The following is an 18628-nucleotide window of genomic DNA, read 5'->3' on the forward strand; positions in this document are numbered from 1 at the left end:
ATGATTACTCCAAAGAATAAAAAAGTCCCTAAGTTTTCAAAGCATCTTCCTTTAAAACTGCTCAAAGTGGTCTTTTTTAACACATTTAAACATCTCTTTTGAGGTAATTGGCAGTTACCACTACACTTCAAATATGAAAAGTGAAATGTGGAAAGATGGATGACCTGCCCCAAATCTTACCACTAGTCTGTGGTAAGAGAGAGATCAGAATTCATGTCTTCAGGTGAGGAATAAAATTTTATTTCCTCAAACTTTTTTGCCTCAGTCCCAGTGCGCGCGCACACACACACACACACACACACACACACATACACATACACACATTCTCAAGAAATATGTTGAAGTACTTGGAGTAATAGAGTAATAAAAGCCTAGAATCTAAAGGGATGTCAATTCTCATCTAGTTCAAACTATTCACTTTACCATTAGGTGTTATAATCCTAAACCATGGTTTTCATTCTTCTGAAGAAAAAAGGTTGCATAGATTGAAAAGTTCCAAAGTCATTCAGAAACATAAAATAATTTTGCATGATTTAATTACTAACAACAATTTATAAATTGTTCTGTGAGCCTTCTGGATAAAAACAGGACCGGCATATCATGTTGCAATAGAGTTCACAGGTTTGAATCAGAATTTTCCAGTATTTTACTTGGCTCCTAATTAGATGTGTTCCTTGGGAAAGTTACTAAACTTCTCCAGGCTTCATTTTTCTCCTCAAGATTACACAAGGGGCTGGGGATGTGGCTCAACGGTAAAGTGCTCGTCTAGCATGTGGAAGGCCCTGGGTTCGATCTTCAGCACCACCACATAAAAAAAAAATAAATAAAATTAAAAGGTTTAAAAAATTTAAAAAAGTAAAGTTAAACCTTTAAAAAAAAAAAAGATTACACAAAACAGCCCTACCTTTATAGCTCAAATACTTATAAAATTCTAGGAATAAATGTAATTATTCAAATGATTATGAAGGTGATCAATAAATTATGTTTCCCACAGGTCCACCTTTATAATAAGTACATGTAAAATAAAGAGAAAGATTGATTTACTCTAAATACTTAGGCTGCATACCTAATACCAAACAGCCTCTAGTTACTGACTTAAAGACAATTCTGACAATTGTGGCAGCTTTCAGCTGGAGGGAGGCAGAGGGGTAGAGTACTCTCAGCTACTCACTGCTATAAAGGTTGAGGGAATGACATATCACTGGGGCCTAGGGAAACTCTTTGCTCATATGCTGCCCGATCAGGGGTTGGGGTAGGGCGAGGAAGAAGGTGCAGTCCACTGTGTCAGAGAAAGTGAAGGACATCCTAACCAGTGAGGATTGGGAATTCTGGGATTAGGGAGGACTTGCTGAACACCACCACTTGTGCTGGGCCAGGGAGAGAGCCTGCAGAGTCTTGACATTGTCATATATAAGACAACTGATCAAATAGACAAATATTGACCAAATAGATGAATACATTGAGGTAAGAAAAGTAAAATTTCTCACTGGCAATAAAGAAGGGCATAAATACAGAAAAGGAAAAGGGAAGACTAATCCTTGTGATATTGGATTGTAATAGAGGTTGTTAGTAATGAAGTTATAGGTACTAATATAAACCCATAGGGAGAGAGACTGATAGATGAAAGAAGGATAGAAGGATGGATGGATGAATGGATAAATAGATAAACAGCTATAGATGTATATATGTTTACATGTGTGTATATGTGTGTGTGTGTTGCATGTGGATTTCCTAGATCTATCCTCTAAGAAAGTCTAGAAATAAGAACATCTCAATAACTTAGCATTCAGATCCTGGTTTTTAAATCCACTCTTCAATAAAAGGAAAAAGAGCTCCTTGGAGAAATGGCCAACTCCAAGACTGTTGTTTTAGTCAGCTTTTTCACAGCTCTGACTAAAGGACCCAACCAGCACAATTGTAGAGAAAGAATTACTTGAGAGCTCATGAATTCAGAGGTCTTAGTTCATAGAAGGCTGTCTCTATTCCTCAGGACTTGAGGTGAGGCTGAGCATCATGGTGGAAGAGTATGGCAAGGGGAAACAGCTTAGATGATGATCAGAAAGCAGAGGGAGACTCCGCTCTCCAGATACAAAATATATACCCCATGGCTACGACCCCAATATACCACTTCCTCCAGCCACACTTCACCTGCCTCCAGTTACCACTCACTTAATCCCAGCAGGGATTAATTCACTGATTAGGTTAAGGATATAACCAATCATTTCTCCTCCAAACCTTCTTGCACTGTCTCACGCATGGGCTTTTGGGGGACCCGACATCTAAACCATAACAGAGGTACAAAAAGACAAAGATAAGCCTGAAACATCTTTTACAATAAAGCAAGAAGGTTCTCAAAGAATGATGAAAACATCAAAAGCATACAGGAGCCAGTTTGAAGCAGCTCCTACTGGCCATATCTGGGACAATCTGAGTATCAAAATAAGTAACAATCATAAGAATTATAACCAATTAAGTAAAATAGAAATATGTGAATCCTTACAAATGGAAGGGAGAGAGGGAAGAAAAGAGGGAGTCAGGAAGACAGGGAGGACGGGAGGCAGGAAGGAAGAAGGAAAAAATGAAGAGAGACAAGGAAATGCCAACTAAGTATAGATAAAATAATGAAATTAGAAAATCACCATATGGTAACTATCAAAGTAATAGCTGAAGAATTATCAATGGATGATAAAATAGTGAATAAAAGCTAGGTGAGTAACAAGATATTAACATAGTCTCAAAATATCTCCATTTATAATGTGTATTAACTACTTATTAAAATGCAAAATACTTATTAATTTTACATTTAAAAACTTGGCAAAAATCATCCTAGCCAAATAAAAAAGTAATATTGTTAAGAACTGGAAAAATTAACATTTTGTGATTCTTGAAATAATGCACTGAGAAAAACAGAGCAAAACTTCTGTGTGATTCCTGTCAAAAATGTATAATTTGAATCTAATAATGAGAAAAACCCCAAACAAATACAAACTGAGGTATATTTTACAAAATAACAGGCCTTTAATCTTCAATGACAAGGAAAGACAGAGAACTGTTTCAGACTGAAGAATAAAGAGACATTTAACAACTGATCCTAGACCTAATAAAGAACACCACAGGAACAATCTGCAAAATCTGAGCAAAGACTTTGTACTTAATGGTGTGCTGTGGCTTGGTACAAGTTCTTTTTAGGAAATACAAGTATTTTAAGGGTAAGGGTCAACAGGTCTGAAACTTAATTTTAAACAGTTCGGAAAAAACTGTGTGTGTATGTGTATGCACATAAAGAGAATAAGCAAAGGACAGAAATGGTAAATGAGGTTGATTTCTACAATAAAGGACTGCATAAAGAGCAAACTGGAGTCTCATATACAACTTTTGCATCTTTCCCATAAGTTTAAAATTACTCAAAAATAAAAATTAAAAATACATGTTTGAAGCCGGGGGCAGTGGCACACACATGTAATCCCAGAAGGCTGAGATTAGGAGGATTGCAGGCTCAAAGCCAGCCTCAGCTACATCGAGGCGCTAAGCAACTCAGCGATACCCTGTCTCTAAATTTAAAAAAAAAAAAAAATAGGGCTGGGGATGTGGCTCAGTTGTGAGTGTCCCAGGCCCCGCCCCCGCACCAAAATATACATGTTTGACATGTTTATTATAATTTGTTTAGCATCTAAGCATTTTTTTTAAATGGAAAGTCTCTATTGAGACTATCAACCACTCTACAGTTTTTAAGGTTTCAAAGAATGTGATTATATATGGGAGATATTATTTTGTAACCTGTGTTTTTTTTCATTCATTATATCATAGGTACTTTCCATATTTATAAATATAGGTCTATAGCACAATTTTTATCAGTTATACAATCTGCTATCACATTGACATAAAAATTAATTCAAGCATTTTCCTATTATTAAATACTTCAGATTCCAGATTTTTGCTATTATAAATAATACTTCAAGAAAGTCCTTTCAGTTAAGTCTTTGCATATATCATGGCCCTATTCCATAGAGTCTTTATTACTATTTTCTCCCACATACTCACGTAATACATGTTCGTTGTTAAAAATTCAAACATTACAAAATCGAAAATTCTCCATTAAAAAAAAAAGAAAAGAAAAGAAAGAACAATTCTTGCCACATACCAGAAAAATATTAATTTGGAATATAAAAGATGGCTGACAAATGAAAATGGAATTCAAATACCTCAACTGTAAATTAGTCAGAATAATGCAAAACTTAACAAAACATGTACACCAGAGAAGTGGTTGGCATAGTGATGTTATATTAAAAACCTGATAATAAATGTTTTGACTTATAATGAGGTTTTCAGGAGTAGTGAAAAGTGGGTGTCCTAGAAATCCAGGATATATTACATTGCAGATGCTTAATCAATATCATGGCAAAACTTGCAGAGGCCTCGTCTCCTGCCTGTGCCCCCACATCCCTCCTACTACTGTCACACTGATGAGAAGTGGATGTCATAACATGACCTCTGTTCAGCATTCCCAGTTGAAAAAAAAGTAAGGCTGCCTTGGTGGAGCATTTGCTGACAGGAGTCAAGGGAACTCGGCCTCACTGGGAAAGGCCTGTGTGCATCAGAATATAGATCCAAGCAGTGGATAGGAGCAAAGGAGGTCATATTGCATCTGTTTTGTTTCTTCAATTTAACTTTTAACTGATAAATAAAAACATAACAATTATACATATTAATGCTGTACCATGTGTTGTTTTGATACATTTTCAATACATTATACATTGAGTAGCTTTTAAATCAGAGTAAATGTATTTACTCAAACATTTGTCATTTCTTTATAGTGAAACATTTAAAAAGATGTACACACACACACACACACACACACACACACACAGAGTTATAATCGTCCTACTATGCAGTGAACACCAGAACTTTTTGCTACTATCTAACTTAGCACCCACTGATAACCTTTCGTTCAGCTTCCACAATAGTTTAGCAACTGGCTCTAGCTTCTGCAACACTGCCCCCAGCTGCCAACAGGACCTATAGCATTTTACTTCCCTCTAAAATTACCCTGTTTCTCTCCAGGTTCCATCTAAAAGGAAAGTCTATTCTTAATCTTGAAGTAGCTGAGAATACGTTAAGTTTTTTGGAAAAGCACTACTCCAGATGTAGACAACCTAGTAACCATAGTAAATAAAGTCTGAATGTGTAGAATGGCATATTATGCAAGAATCTCTATGCTTAGAAACCATGTATCCATCTAAAAGCCAGAAAGCGGAATTCTTTTTATATTTCATGCTATTCAAAAGCGGTTAAAAAACTAATTGCTAATGAACATATCTAAGCAATTATTTTTGAGTACCAGAAAGATGTTCAACACTGCACAAAAATGGCCTTAAAATAACTCTTAAGATAATTATATGTACAGTAAAACACTTAATATAAAATTGTACAGCCACCTTTAGCACTAAAAAAGTCACAAAATATTCAAGAACACAGCTTCATCCATCAAAGCAACTAATTAAACTTGTAAGATGAAAATAGAGATGGGCTAAAATACCAGGTAGTAAAAAAAACCTACAAGAAATAAAACACACACACTTTTATCAATAGTATTTGAAGTTTTGAAGAATCATAGCATAAAAACAAAAACCATAAAAGCACAGAGCTGCCATAAGTATCTACAGAATTTCTGTTATAAACAACCCTCAATACCAAGAAACCACAGATTATAGATTATGTGATTCCTCCCTAAAAAGTGTATTAGATTTAGAAACGCTTTTCTGATAAAATAATATAATTAACAGCTCTATAAAAGAAAGAAAATAATTTCTTTTCAGAGATGTTCTATCATTCTTCTTGTGTAAAAATAAGCAAATAAGAAAAATAGATTATTGATCAGATTCAACATTTTTAGGATCCACTTCAAGTAAGAAAATGAAAGACATCATAGCCTTGGCCATGAAATTTCATTCTCTCACCCTGAAACTCTTGAGAGCTGTGAGGTTTATACTCCACAAATCAAGTTTAAGAGAACAACTCAGAGAAGAGCAACTGAAAGAGACGAAAAGCACAGGAGGCTGTGGGTACAGGAGACAGAGAATACTTTCAATTGCTACGCTAATTGTACTTTGGGGGAAAATATCACAGATGGTCTCATAGAAATTATTAACAAAGTTGGGAAATATAAATACTTAAATAGATTTCTCTCTAAAAGAGATTCTTAACAGAATTCACTAATTTTAGATGTATACATCTATATCACAGATGGTCTTAAACAGGTCTGCTGGTGCTCCAGTGTGGAATGGGTATGCCAAATCGAGGTTAGGTCCTGAGCTCAAAGAACAAGATTCCTGAGTAAGCTCTGAATTAATAGCATTTCCATGTTATTGGTAAATATATTAGGTACATATATGCAGTACAGAAAGGTCATTTTAAAAAGTGGAAAACCACCTCTATGTATTTACACACTAGAGAATGTAGGTAATTTTCAAAACCTACTCAATAAGGTTTATGAGATGACAAATCTTTCTGGCAAACGCTATCTTCAAAGAACGTTTGAGAAATGTAACATAGATGTCAACTTCAACACTACCATAAAGACACATGGTATTACACATACCAGTCATAGGAATAACACTCACTGAAATTAACATTCAATGAAAGTGAGTAACATTCAATGAAAATGCCACAAATCAGTCTGCACAGTCTAGCCTGTTCCTCGCTCACATCCAACTCTTAATTCTGATTTTGCAGATGCACCCAGCAGTGTGAGAGATTCTGTGAGAGGAAGAGCTGGGTAAGTACTCAGAAAATGTTTGTCTAATGATTCTGAGAACCAACAATACACCCCACAGTGTATCCAGTTAAAATCGCCGTCCAAATTATATGTGTACATGTCTACCTTCAGATGGAGAGAAGTGAGGGAAGTACTGTCAGAAAAGGAAGCATGCGATAGCAAGCTTAATATGACCCACCAGGAAAAAGCTGAATAGCAAATGACCAGACTAAAAGGACCAGAAAAATATCAACTAAAAAGGTCTATATATCGAAAAACAGCAGATCTGGACTGTCAGCTTTGTGGCAAATCATCTCAGGGATTTCAGTAGCTCCTGAAAGCATCATTATAATCCCAGATAATATGAAAATTACTGACAAACTAATTCTAAATAATCAGAAAACTTTAAACTTTATTGAATAGAAATCATTAACAAAGTAGGGAGGAGCTAGGGATGTGGCTCAAGCAGTAGTGCGCTTGCCTGGCATGCACGCGGCGCTGGGTTCGATCCTCAGCACCACATACAAATAAAGACGTTGTGTCTGCCGAAAACTAAAAAATAAATATTAAAAAATTCTCTCTCTCTAAAAAAAAACAAAGTAGGGTAATATAAATACTGTTGAGAGCCACAGCCAAAGGGACCCCAGCAAACTTCCAGCTGCCAGCTGATGATTGGCTCACAGCAGCCCCAGCAAACTTCTAGCTGCCAACTGATTGGCTCCTCTGCGGTGATGCTCATTGGGCTGTTTCCCTGTACAGGCCACCAAATGCCGCAGTCTGGCTGGGCACAATTCTGTTTGTGTGTTTGTGTGTTTCCACAGGGAGAACAGCAGCCGATTGGATTCCAGAGAGATTAACTAAGGTCCTGACCCAGTGATTGTCTGGAGTCGGGGGTCTGTTTAGGTGTTTCCACAGGGAGAACAGCAGCCGATTTGGATTCCAGAAAGATTAACTAAAGCGATTTCTACAGACCAAAAAGAAGATGATTTGGCTCAAATCCATAACAGCTGATATCCAAAACTCCAGTTTGGCTATCCTTACATCTGCAACAGAATCAGGATGCTTTTTTCAATATCTATTTTATTATTACCCTTTCCCACAACATGAAGTTCTATTTTGTTTTTTGAGCTCATACAGACCTAGGTTAATGTTTTGCTGATCAGTTCTATTTTTTGACTATAGAGTTTTTAAACATTGCAATGGAGATTTTACCTGTAAAAAGTTATAAGGCCTTTACTATTATGTTATGTGTTGTACGTATTATGTGTGCACACTTGTGTTTTATGTTGTATGTTTGTATGTACGTATGTCCACATATCATATATGATGAGCGCTCATGAAAAAATGGATCCAAATATTTTTTTCTTATTCATGTGATTTAAATGGTTTAATTTAAATTGGGTAAACAGCTGTTGAGGATTGTTTTAATATGTGAACAAAAAAGGAGGTTAACAGATCTGTTTGTTTACTTTTACCTTTCCTTTTCATTATATTTAATAATTCTGTTCAAGATAATGTAAATTGTTAAGAAAATTGTTTTCTTTTAGTGCCTTCTGGAATGTTACATAATTTTTTCTTTAGCCATTATTGCCAGAATTCCTATCTTCATCCCAGTGCTGGTGAAGACAAAGATAAAACTAATCTACAGCTTCTGCAATAGCCATCACTGAACTGCTTGCAGAACTTGCCTGGACTATGTATCACTTGTATGCATTGTGAACTCACTTGTATGCATTGTGAACTATCTGTTGGTGCAGCGTGTTGGGGTATTTTTGCTGATGGTGTCATCGGTGGTACAATTTTTCCAAAAGGAGCCGTCAATTGGCTTGGTGAATCTTCCTCCCTTCTGCTTGTCATGGTCGTTCAACTAAAATTTGGGGGCCAACAGAGGTGAGGCAAAGAACCTCACCCCCCCACCCGCTGGTACAAAGACCTATCCACAGGTGTGACTGTATGCTGGACAGGTAGTCAATGACGGGTAAGATCCAATTGCAATGGTACCAACCTAAGACAGGAGGCTGACGCCTTGAGGTCAGCTCATCCGATGAATGGTAAGGACCATATTTACTATTGGACAACCTAAGGCAGGCACGGTCCCTAAGCCACACGCTTGTTGTTTAAACAGAGAGGGGGAGATGTTGAAAGCCACAACCGAAGGGGCCCCAGCAAACTTCCAGCTGCCAGCAAACTTCCAGCTGCCAGCTGATGATCGGCTCACAGCAGCCCCAGCAAACTTCTAGCTGCCAACTGATTGGCTCCTCTGCGGTGATGCTCATTGGGCTGTTTCCCTGCCCTCTCAGACCACAGAGCTGCTCATTGGGGGACTTTTTTTTGGCTCCGCCCACATGACCCAGCCAATCGGCCTCAAGAGCAGGAGGAGTGGGGGAGGTTGAGAGGCTTGTGGGAAGCCGGTGGTGGCAGTTGGGCTCTGAAGGTTTTCCTGAAGAGCTGTGTGGTTTGGTGTGTGTGTTCTAAAAATAAAGTTCGTTTCTTTTGACAAGTGGCTCCTGAATTGTGCCCAGCCAGATTGCAGCAAATACTTTAATAGATTTCTCTCTAAAAGAGATTTATCTTAACAGTATTTACTAATCTTGAATGTGTACATTTATAGCAACAATGGATGAAAACCACCATGGTTTAGTGAAAAAATAGAATATGAGTTCGAAGTCAGACGGACCCAGATTCTAGTGCTCAGAGGTCTGTCAGCCTTTGTTGTAGGGAACATAACTCAAATCAGCTTTCTAAGAGAGTGTGCAGAGTCTAAGAAGAGGTTGTGCTGGGACAGAACACTGCAGAGATGATAGAGGAGGTGGAGGAGCTTTCAACCCAGATACAAGAGTAGTGAGAAACATAAAGGAGAATCTCAGGAATGTAAAGTCACAAAGCCATGATAGTGTTTCCAGAAGGAAGAGAGAGTCCACTGTTGCAAACTGCTGAATAAAGCTAAGTCAACAACCAAGGAGAATTCACTGGGCACAGTTAAATGAAAGGTCATTATTATCTTGATTAGAAGTTGTCAAAACAAAGAAATAGGACTCTTTCAACAATTTCAGTCCTAAAGATTAGGCTGTAGCTCAGTGGTAGAGTGCTTGCCTAACAGGCACAGGCCCTGGGTTTGAGCCCAGCACCACAAAAAGAAAAAAGAAAAAAGATTTTCAGTTCTAAAGACAATAAAAAGAAAGCCAAGTTTAGCTGATGACAAAGAGGATGTTGGCATGTGAAGGTTTTTGTTTGTTTGTTTGTTTTGTTTTTTAAATGTGTAAGAAAACCTTAAGTGTGCTTAAATGTTTGAGAGAATGAGCTAGAATAGAAAGGTTAAAGATACAGAAAAGAAATGATGTATAATACATGGAGTAAGGCCTCTGCAGAAGGACACAAGAGCCACAGCACTGTGAAAGTACTGGCTTAGGAGGAAAGAGGAAAAAAGGAAGCAAAGGAAAGGAAACCAGAAGCAAGAGCCCTACGAAGATGCTGTCTGAAGATGTCTGTGGCCTCGGAGAAGCAGTGGGGAGGTCTCCTCTCTCAGCTTACATCCTCCACTGGAATGGGCCTAACCATGAGAAATGGTCAGGATGCACTCTGAATGGCTAGATCTAAAAAGTGGATTCTTTTTATTGCACTTTACAAAGTATCCTACAAATCTCAGTGCACCTAGATTTGAAAATATAATAGATAAGCATTTCCATCAGCACATTCCAAAACATTAACTCTAGTAAACATGTGATATTAAAACATGGCAGTAAAAATATACTATGTAATCAAGTTGAGAATCAAAATTAAAACAAAATACAGAAGTAAAAAAAAAGTCCTAAGTCACTGCAGGTTTCTATTTAGAAATAAATTTCTAGTATTAAATGTTTCTTTTCAATTTGTTTTGGGTCAAGAGGTTATTAGCACTATAAGAAAACGTTAATAGAAAAGTATGGTCTAGGACACAGATTGTTATTATATTTTGCGTGAATGTCTATTATTGGGAAATTATCAGTTCTTTAAAAACAACCACCCTAGTTCGTTAAGGAATAGCCAATTACATCAAAATCTATCTCCTATTGTATTTTAATATTCCAATTAGTAGTATTTGAGAGAGAACAGCACTAGTTATAATATAAGCTGTACATCTATATCTACACCTGCTGAAGAAAAAGACATAAAGGACATAGAGGTTTTTATCCAACTAATTCATGTAGTTTATTTCCAGATTTGTTTTAAATATTACATGTACTCACTTTTTCCTCTTACTTAAGCCTTAAATCTTAACTGAAATCTGTGACTAAAAGCAGATAAGCAGAATTAATACATAAGGACAGAAATATACTTAAAATTAATCTTTTCAGGATAATTACAATTGCCCAAAACACACATGAACAATAATAAGCAAAGGAACATGAATTAAAAGAGCATAAAGTTATTTGTGAACTGTGGAAAATTTAAAGCTGGCAAGGGTTAAAATTGTTGACAAGTATAGATAGGGGAGAGGTAGGAAATGGAAATATATGGGATTGCTGCTAATAGTCCAAGCTAAAACCCCATCTCCCAGCTTCAACTGCAGACAATCATTGTGGCCACTTAACTCAGTTTCAAGCCAAGAGGATATAATAAGCAAGAGTTGTATAAGACTTTTAGAAGGAACAAGACTTCTTTCCTGCCATCTAAGAAAGGAGTGTAAATAACTTCAGAGACCATCTAAGATAATGAAGTGCCCTTGGTAAGACAGCAGACATCAGGTGCTTTGGAACCAGAAGATGAAAGTAGCCTGGGTCTCCAAGAAATTTGTGTGGCTGCCACAACACCCTGGAACTACCTCCCCTCTGAACTTCATATAAGAGAATAAATACTTGAGCAATTAAACTTCTACCTAAATCTTTGCTGCATCCTAATCAAAAGCAATTCATAATTGATAAAAGATGAAATTAGGCTTAACAGATAGATAAAGAGTTTGAAGATAAATACTGTAGTCCCCCTTGGGTTAGTCAGCTTTTTCACAGCTGTGACTAAAGGATCTGACCAGCACAACTGTAGGGGAGAAAAAGTTTATTTGAGGACTCACGGTTTCAGAGGTCTTAGTCCAGAAGAAGGCTAGCTCCATTCCTCAGGGCTTGAGGTGGGGAAGAAGATCATGGTAGAATAGTGTGGCAAAGGGAAATATCGTGATCATGAAACAGAGACTCCAGCTCCATATACAAAATATTGCCACACCCCCAATTAATCACTTCCTCCAGCCACACCCCACCTGCCTCTAGTTAACAATCCCATCAGGGATTAATTCACTGATTGGGTTAAGATTCTCACCATCCAATCATTTCTCCTCTGAACCTTGTTGCATTGTCTCACATGTGAGCTTTTGGGGGAATACCTCACATCCAAACTGTAATACTCCTCTAATCAGTTGTCTTATTTTCTTCAGTTTCTATTACCTGGAGTCAACTGTGGTACAAAAATACTAAAAGGAAAAGTCCAGAAAAAACAATTCTTAAGTTATAAATTGCACCCCATTCTGAGTAGGGTAATAAAATCTTATGCTGTCCCACGCTGTCCTGCCTGGAATGTGGATCATCCTTTTTTACAGCATATTCATACTATATATGCCACCTTCTCCTAGTCACTTAGCATTTCAGTCATCATTTCAGTTAACTCTTGCTATACTGAAGTACTTGTATTCAGGGAGCCTTTAGCCCTAATACTACACTACAATGCCTACGTCTTATCTCATCTCATGGGTGTCTTTTCATCTCAAATCACCACAAAAAGAAGGGTGAATACAGCACAATGAGATATATTAAGAGAAAGACAACATTCACACAATTTTTATTGCAGTATATTGTTATAATTGTGCTATTTCATTATTACTGCTATTAATCTCTTACTGTGCGTAATTTATAAATTAAAGGTAATCATAGTTGTGTATGTAGAGGAAAAAACAGCATATGTATAGGGCTCAGTACCATCTGTGATTTCGGGCATCCACTGCAGGTCTTGGAAGATATCCCCCATGAATAAAGGAGGCCTACTACAGAGCTGGAGAGAAAAAGTCACAAGAAGATATCCAAGAAATGCTGGCAAGTTCAATAAGTAGGTTAAGAAGATAAACATTATAGGTATCATTTAAACTTTTTTAAAGGGGTGGGGGTAGCACATGTGTTCATATAAAGAGAAAAAGGTCTTGAAAGTCACACTGCAGTACTGTCAGGATGATTTCCATGGAGTGAGAGTATGGACAACTTCCATGTCCTTTACTACAATCTAGAATTTCTGTTCATTACAGTGAGTGGGTAGAACTTCCATAATTAGAACAAAACTTAGCTTTTACCTTACATATACACATCTACACAAAAAAAGCTCTTCCTGGCTTTTGTGTATGTGTGCAGTACTGGGGATTAAAACCAGTGGTGCTCTGAGTTACATTACTAGTCCTTTTAATTTTTTAAAAGGAGAGATAGGTCTTGCTAAGTTGCCAAGGCTGGCCTTGAACTTGCAACACCTGTCTCAGCCTCCCAAGTCCCTGGGATAACAGGAATGTGCCACCATACCTGGCCTCATTCTGGCTTTAATTTGTGGTTTCATTAAAAGATTTTGGTTAAATTACTTGTTATGATGACTTTTTCACGAAGAATTGTACTTTAGTTACTGACGTCTCCTTTTAGTATACAAATATATTTAAGATAGTTAAAAATCTATTTGATTCTTTAATGTCTAATTATAAAAATAGTATCTTGTTACTAAAATGGACAATGTCTTATTGCAATCTGAGAGTGAATCCTTAAAGATAAATATGAAACTATATTCATTCCATGTGTAAGAAGAATGAAATTATGGCATTTGCCAGGAAATGGATAGAACTGGAGACTATCATGCTAAGTGAAATATGCTAATCCCAAAAAACCAAAGGCCTAATGTTCTCTGTCATATGCAGATGCTAACACACAATAAAGGGTAGGGGCGGGAAGAAAAGAAGTACTTTGGATTAGACCAGGCAAATGAAGGGAAGTGGGGGAATGGGAATAGGAAAGACAGTAGAATGAATTGGACATAACTTTCCTATGTTCATATATGAATATACCACCAGTGTAACTCCACATCATGTATAAAACCACAAGAATGAGAAGTTATGCTCTATGTATGTGTAATATATCAAAATACACTCTACTGTCATGTATAACTAAAAAGAACAAATTAAAAGTTTTTAAAAGGGCTGGGGAGGTGGCTCAAGCGGTAGCGCGCTCACCTAGCGAGCGTGCGGCCCGGGTTCCATCCTCAGCACCACATACAAACAAAGATGTTGTGTCCGTCGATAACTAAAAAATAAATATTAAAATATCTCTCTCTCTCTCTCTCTCTCTCTAAAAAAAAAAAAAAAAGAATAAGTCCAGTTTGAAAAAAAAAAAAGTTTTTAAAAAACAGAATATTAGGAGTAAAAACAGATTTAGAACACTTATTCATAATCCCACATCCTCAAAGTCCACAAAGATTAGGAAAAAAATGAGATTTCCACCAACATATTAAAATAAATTTTCATAAAAATCCTGCCTGAAGTGATTCATGTACTGAGCAACAAAACAGTACAGAATAGTAGTAACTACTCTTTCTACAAGAAAAACATATTAGTAAAATAAAATTTTTTAAAGTGCATTAATCTACTATGTGAAAATAACTATTAATCTAATTATAATATTCCAAACGAATATAAAAAGTTCATGCAGATTGGCATCTACCTAGATTTATAAATGACACAAGTACAAGCAATCTTAGCCATGTTTTCTCCTAAATTTACCCTCTAATCTAGTGACTTATAACTAAAAACAATGATCTGCAAAACATGCTGTTTTACCAGATCCCTACCTTGTTTTTTCCCAAAGGGAAGAACGAGGACACCCCCTGCATTTTTTTTTTTTTTTTTTGGTACTATGGATTGAACCCAGGAGTGCTTTACCTCTGAGCCACAATACCAGCCCTTTGTATTTTTTATTTTGAGACAGGGTCTCACTAAGTTACTTAGGGCCTCACTAAGTTGTTGTGGTGGACCTCAAACTTGCAATCCTCCTGTCTCAGCCTCCCAAGTCACTGGGGTTACAGGCATGCACCAGCACACTGGTTTAGGACTCCTTTTAGGCAAGAACATACACCTACCTTCCCATTGGCCTGTCAGCACCAAACTCCTGTCAATTACCACATCAATTTCTGAAGCTCCATCTTCCACAGCTAATCGGATCTCTTCTAATCGTGTCTTTAAATGAGTCTGCCCAGCTGGAAAGCCAGTAGCCACTAATAATAATTAAAAATAAAGAAAGGAAAAGAGAGGGAAGAAAAACAATTCCAGTTGGTAAGAGGCTCAACAAAAAGTTTCATGTCCCCTCCAAAAAATAATCAGCATTAAGAAAACAAAGTATAAATGACACTTAAGAACAACCTATATTATACATAAGGATGAAGAAATGACATTATTTCATGTTGTATTGGTGTCAGGACAAATATTAACATCATACTCTCTAACAGACCTAAAATTAAGCTGTTGCAGAGATGCGTATGAGGGTGCACACTAAGTAACAAGCAATTGAGAAAATATGTTATCATTGTGCACTAGGCATGGTGCACAACTGAGAGTGAGTCCTTAAAAATAAATCCCAGCAACCCAGGCTGAGGCAGAAGGAACAAAAGTTCAAGGTCAGCCTAGCAACTTTGCAAGAAGACCCTCTCAAAGTAAAGGGCTGGTCCAGACGTCATGGTGGATACCTGTAAGCCCAGTGGCTCAGGAGACTGAGACAGGAGGATCGAGAGTTCAAAGCCAGCCTTAGCACTAAGCAACTCAGTGAGACCTTGTCTTAAAAAATGGGGATGTGGCTCAGTGGCTGAGTGCCCTTGAGTTCAATCCTAGTACCCCCACCAAAAAAAAGTAAAAGGGCTGGGACCGAGGCTATGACCCAGTGGTAAAACCCCCCTGAGTTTAACACTCAATACAAAAGGAAAGAAAGGAGAGAAGGAAAACATGTTATCACAGTGATCATCATAATATACTAGGTGTAGCCTTGTTTTAACCAACACTAGTTAATTCTGGATCCTACTCTGGATCAAGTTGTCTATCTCTATTTACTCTTGATTTACTCACTTACAAATGAACATCTTTAGCTGTAATAACCAGATTGTAACACAGGTTCCTCCCACTGAAAAGAAAAAGAAGCAGGGAGGGAGGGAGGAAATAGCCAAATGAGAAAAAAAAAGGAAAAGGGATACAGGAGAGAAAAATACCTAACCAGTCCACAGAATTGGGGCAGGACAGAGCTGGTAAGAGGAGGGTCAAGAACGAGTAAGAGGAAAATGAAAATACATCTATACTTTTGAAAACCTTTTTTATATGCTCATCATTTACTCCGTCCCTGTTTATAAAGATGACCTATTGTCTTCCCTTGGTGTTAATAAATTCCTTGGGTCAGCTACCTTACAGGGAAGCACATCTCCCTGTTGAATAAAGGAAAAAACTGGACTGAGATTGATGAAAAAATAAGGTATATAAAGGTATAGCTTCCAAATACTTTGGGAATCCTCATAAACACGTTGTACATAAATATAGTACAGTGTTTCTTTTGGTGCTTTTCTCCTAAAATAAATTAATGATCTTTATAGACTGCTAGGTTTTTGTTTTTATTTTTTGGTACCAGAAACTGAACCCAGGGGTGCTTTACCATTGAGCTACATCCCCAGCCCTTTATATTTTTTATTCTGAGAAAAGGACTCCCTAAGTTGCTAAGGGTCTTGCTAAATTGCTGAGACTAGCCTCTAACTTGCAGTTTATAGACTGTTTTTTTAAAGCACCAGGATATTTTTCTGATGTCTTTTAAAACTAGAATCTAATTTTATATCTGCCTATCCATCCATCTATCCCATGCAGTTAACTGTACAGACACAAACATACAGACACACACACTAAACTGAAGCTTTTAAGAATTTCCTCTTCCTGGTACCTGCTTAATCCTGCTAAGTCTACCTTAAATCAGTTAATTGCTGCATGTGCCCTCTTTTCTGTATCCTCTGGGTTTCGGAAGGTTCTTATCCTCTCCCACATTGACTGTGGTGAGTCTCTCTAACTTCATTTTGGCCCCTTCTAGCTTACCCCTACCATCAGCTAACTCATTACACCATGAAGCTAATCATGCCACTCCTCTGCTTAAAACTTTTCATGGCCATCCCATCATCAGAGTGTAGCCGCAACAAGGTCCAATTTATAAGCCCAGTGCCGTCTGACCCTGAATTGCCCCTACAGCTTCCACTTCCACAGCACCTTCTCTGTCCTACTTTTGGACCCAACATTGCAAACCCCTTTCAGTCCTCTGATGATGCTTTTGTGACTTTATAAACATGAGTTCTCTAAGAGTCATTCTCTACCTTATCAACACTGTTGTCGCCTCTGCACCCTTTGAGACCCAATGCAATTACATCACTGTGATAATGCATACAGCTGAGTGTCACTGACTTTCACAAAATAAATAATTCACTTCTCAGAGTTACAACAGTACCTTCTACATTTTTACTTCTATATTTTCTATATATATATATATATATATATATATACAGAATACATACACATACATTTGTATTTATAAAATTATATTGCACATTATGTTTTTTTTGACCTGACCACAACTTAGTTTTCTTATTTGTTTCTTATTACAGGTCCTTATTTGTAGACCTTAATGTCTGCTCTTTAATAAATAACTAAAAATACCAAAATCATGAATCAATATAATTAATTATATATATATGGAATTAATTTAAATTAATATAAATTAAGATAATATATAATACTCCATGGCATCAACATTGTAGAAGTGGAAACATGTTGAAAAATAACAACAAAAGCCGCAATAAATCTTACCTGATGCCACAGGGATATCACAGCCTGCAGCCTTCAGTGCTTTTACAGCATCACATACCCGAGCAGGATAAACACAAATGGCAGCTGTAGTAATGCCTTTGAAGAAAGAAATCATAGCAGTCTTCTTTATATGAAGTTCAACTCACACAATATGCTAATATATTTATACTACAACATTGGCAGAAAACAAAATGAGAAAAAAAACTATACTCCAATGATGCTGCAACAAACTTAAAAGATTTTTGCTTTCTGCAGTCCCTTCTAGTTCTTGAAAACATGCATCATGTTCTGATTATAGTCATAGAAATAATTTTGATACACTGTTCTTTAAGGTTAACATAACATCATTTTTTAAATTCTTAAACAGTAGACTTGTTCATCATGACTCAGTTAAAATATCTTGTGTAGATAAAAAATGCAGGTTTGCACAGCATTGAAACAGGAGAGTTAATGGAGAAAAGTATAAGTGAAATAAATATACAGAGTGGAACAGCAAAATGTCATTTAACTAAATTCACTCCTTCTTTTGCAAGAAATAATAAAATCTAAACCTGGAGACTTCATTTTAATGTATAAGCTCTGAAATTTTAAAAATAAATAATTAAAATGATCAAATAGCCACTATTAAAACAAGCAGTGTCTATACCTCAAAGATGTTCCTTTTAAGTGCTATTAATAAGATGGAGTCTGGTGGGGTTGTTTGCTTTGTTTTGTTTTGGTACTGAGAACTGAACCTTCTGCATGCTAACCATGAGCTCTACCAAGAGCTCTCCCAGCCCCAGTGAAGTAGAATTTTTATTGTCAACTCAAAAGAAATATAATACTTTTTAAAAACTACAGAGATATTTAGGTCTATAAATTATCTGCACATTATCTGTGATATCTGCATTGGGCTATCTCTCTAGCACTGAGGCATGCCAAAGCCATAAAGGATACCCCACGAAGAGGAGAGCTGGCTCCTAAAACCAGCCCAGCAGGTAATAAGACATAGTGTCTTGGAAATGCCTTAG

The 18628-nt window shown here is 36.8% G+C and overlaps 1 protein-coding gene across 1 annotated transcript in view; it reads right to left on the reverse strand.

Moving 5' to 3' along the window:
* Dera (deoxyribose-phosphate aldolase) overlaps window positions 1-18628 on the reverse strand; it is a 110726-nt gene that overhangs the window by 57802 nt on the left and 34296 nt on the right. Inside the window, exons 4-5 of the mRNA XM_026391924.2 lie at window positions 17619-17714; window positions 14879-15013 (exon numbers count right to left, since the gene is read on the reverse strand). Of these exons, the coding sequence (XP_026247709.1) occupies window positions 14879-15013; window positions 17619-17714 (231 nt within the window). The remainder of the gene's footprint in view (window positions 1-14878; window positions 15014-17618; window positions 17715-18628) is intronic.

This window comes from Urocitellus parryii, chromosome 5 (genome assembly GCF_045843805.1).
Source record: "Urocitellus parryii isolate mUroPar1 chromosome 5, mUroPar1.hap1, whole genome shotgun sequence".
Lineage (NCBI taxonomy): Eukaryota > Metazoa > Chordata > Mammalia > Rodentia > Sciuridae > Urocitellus > Urocitellus parryii.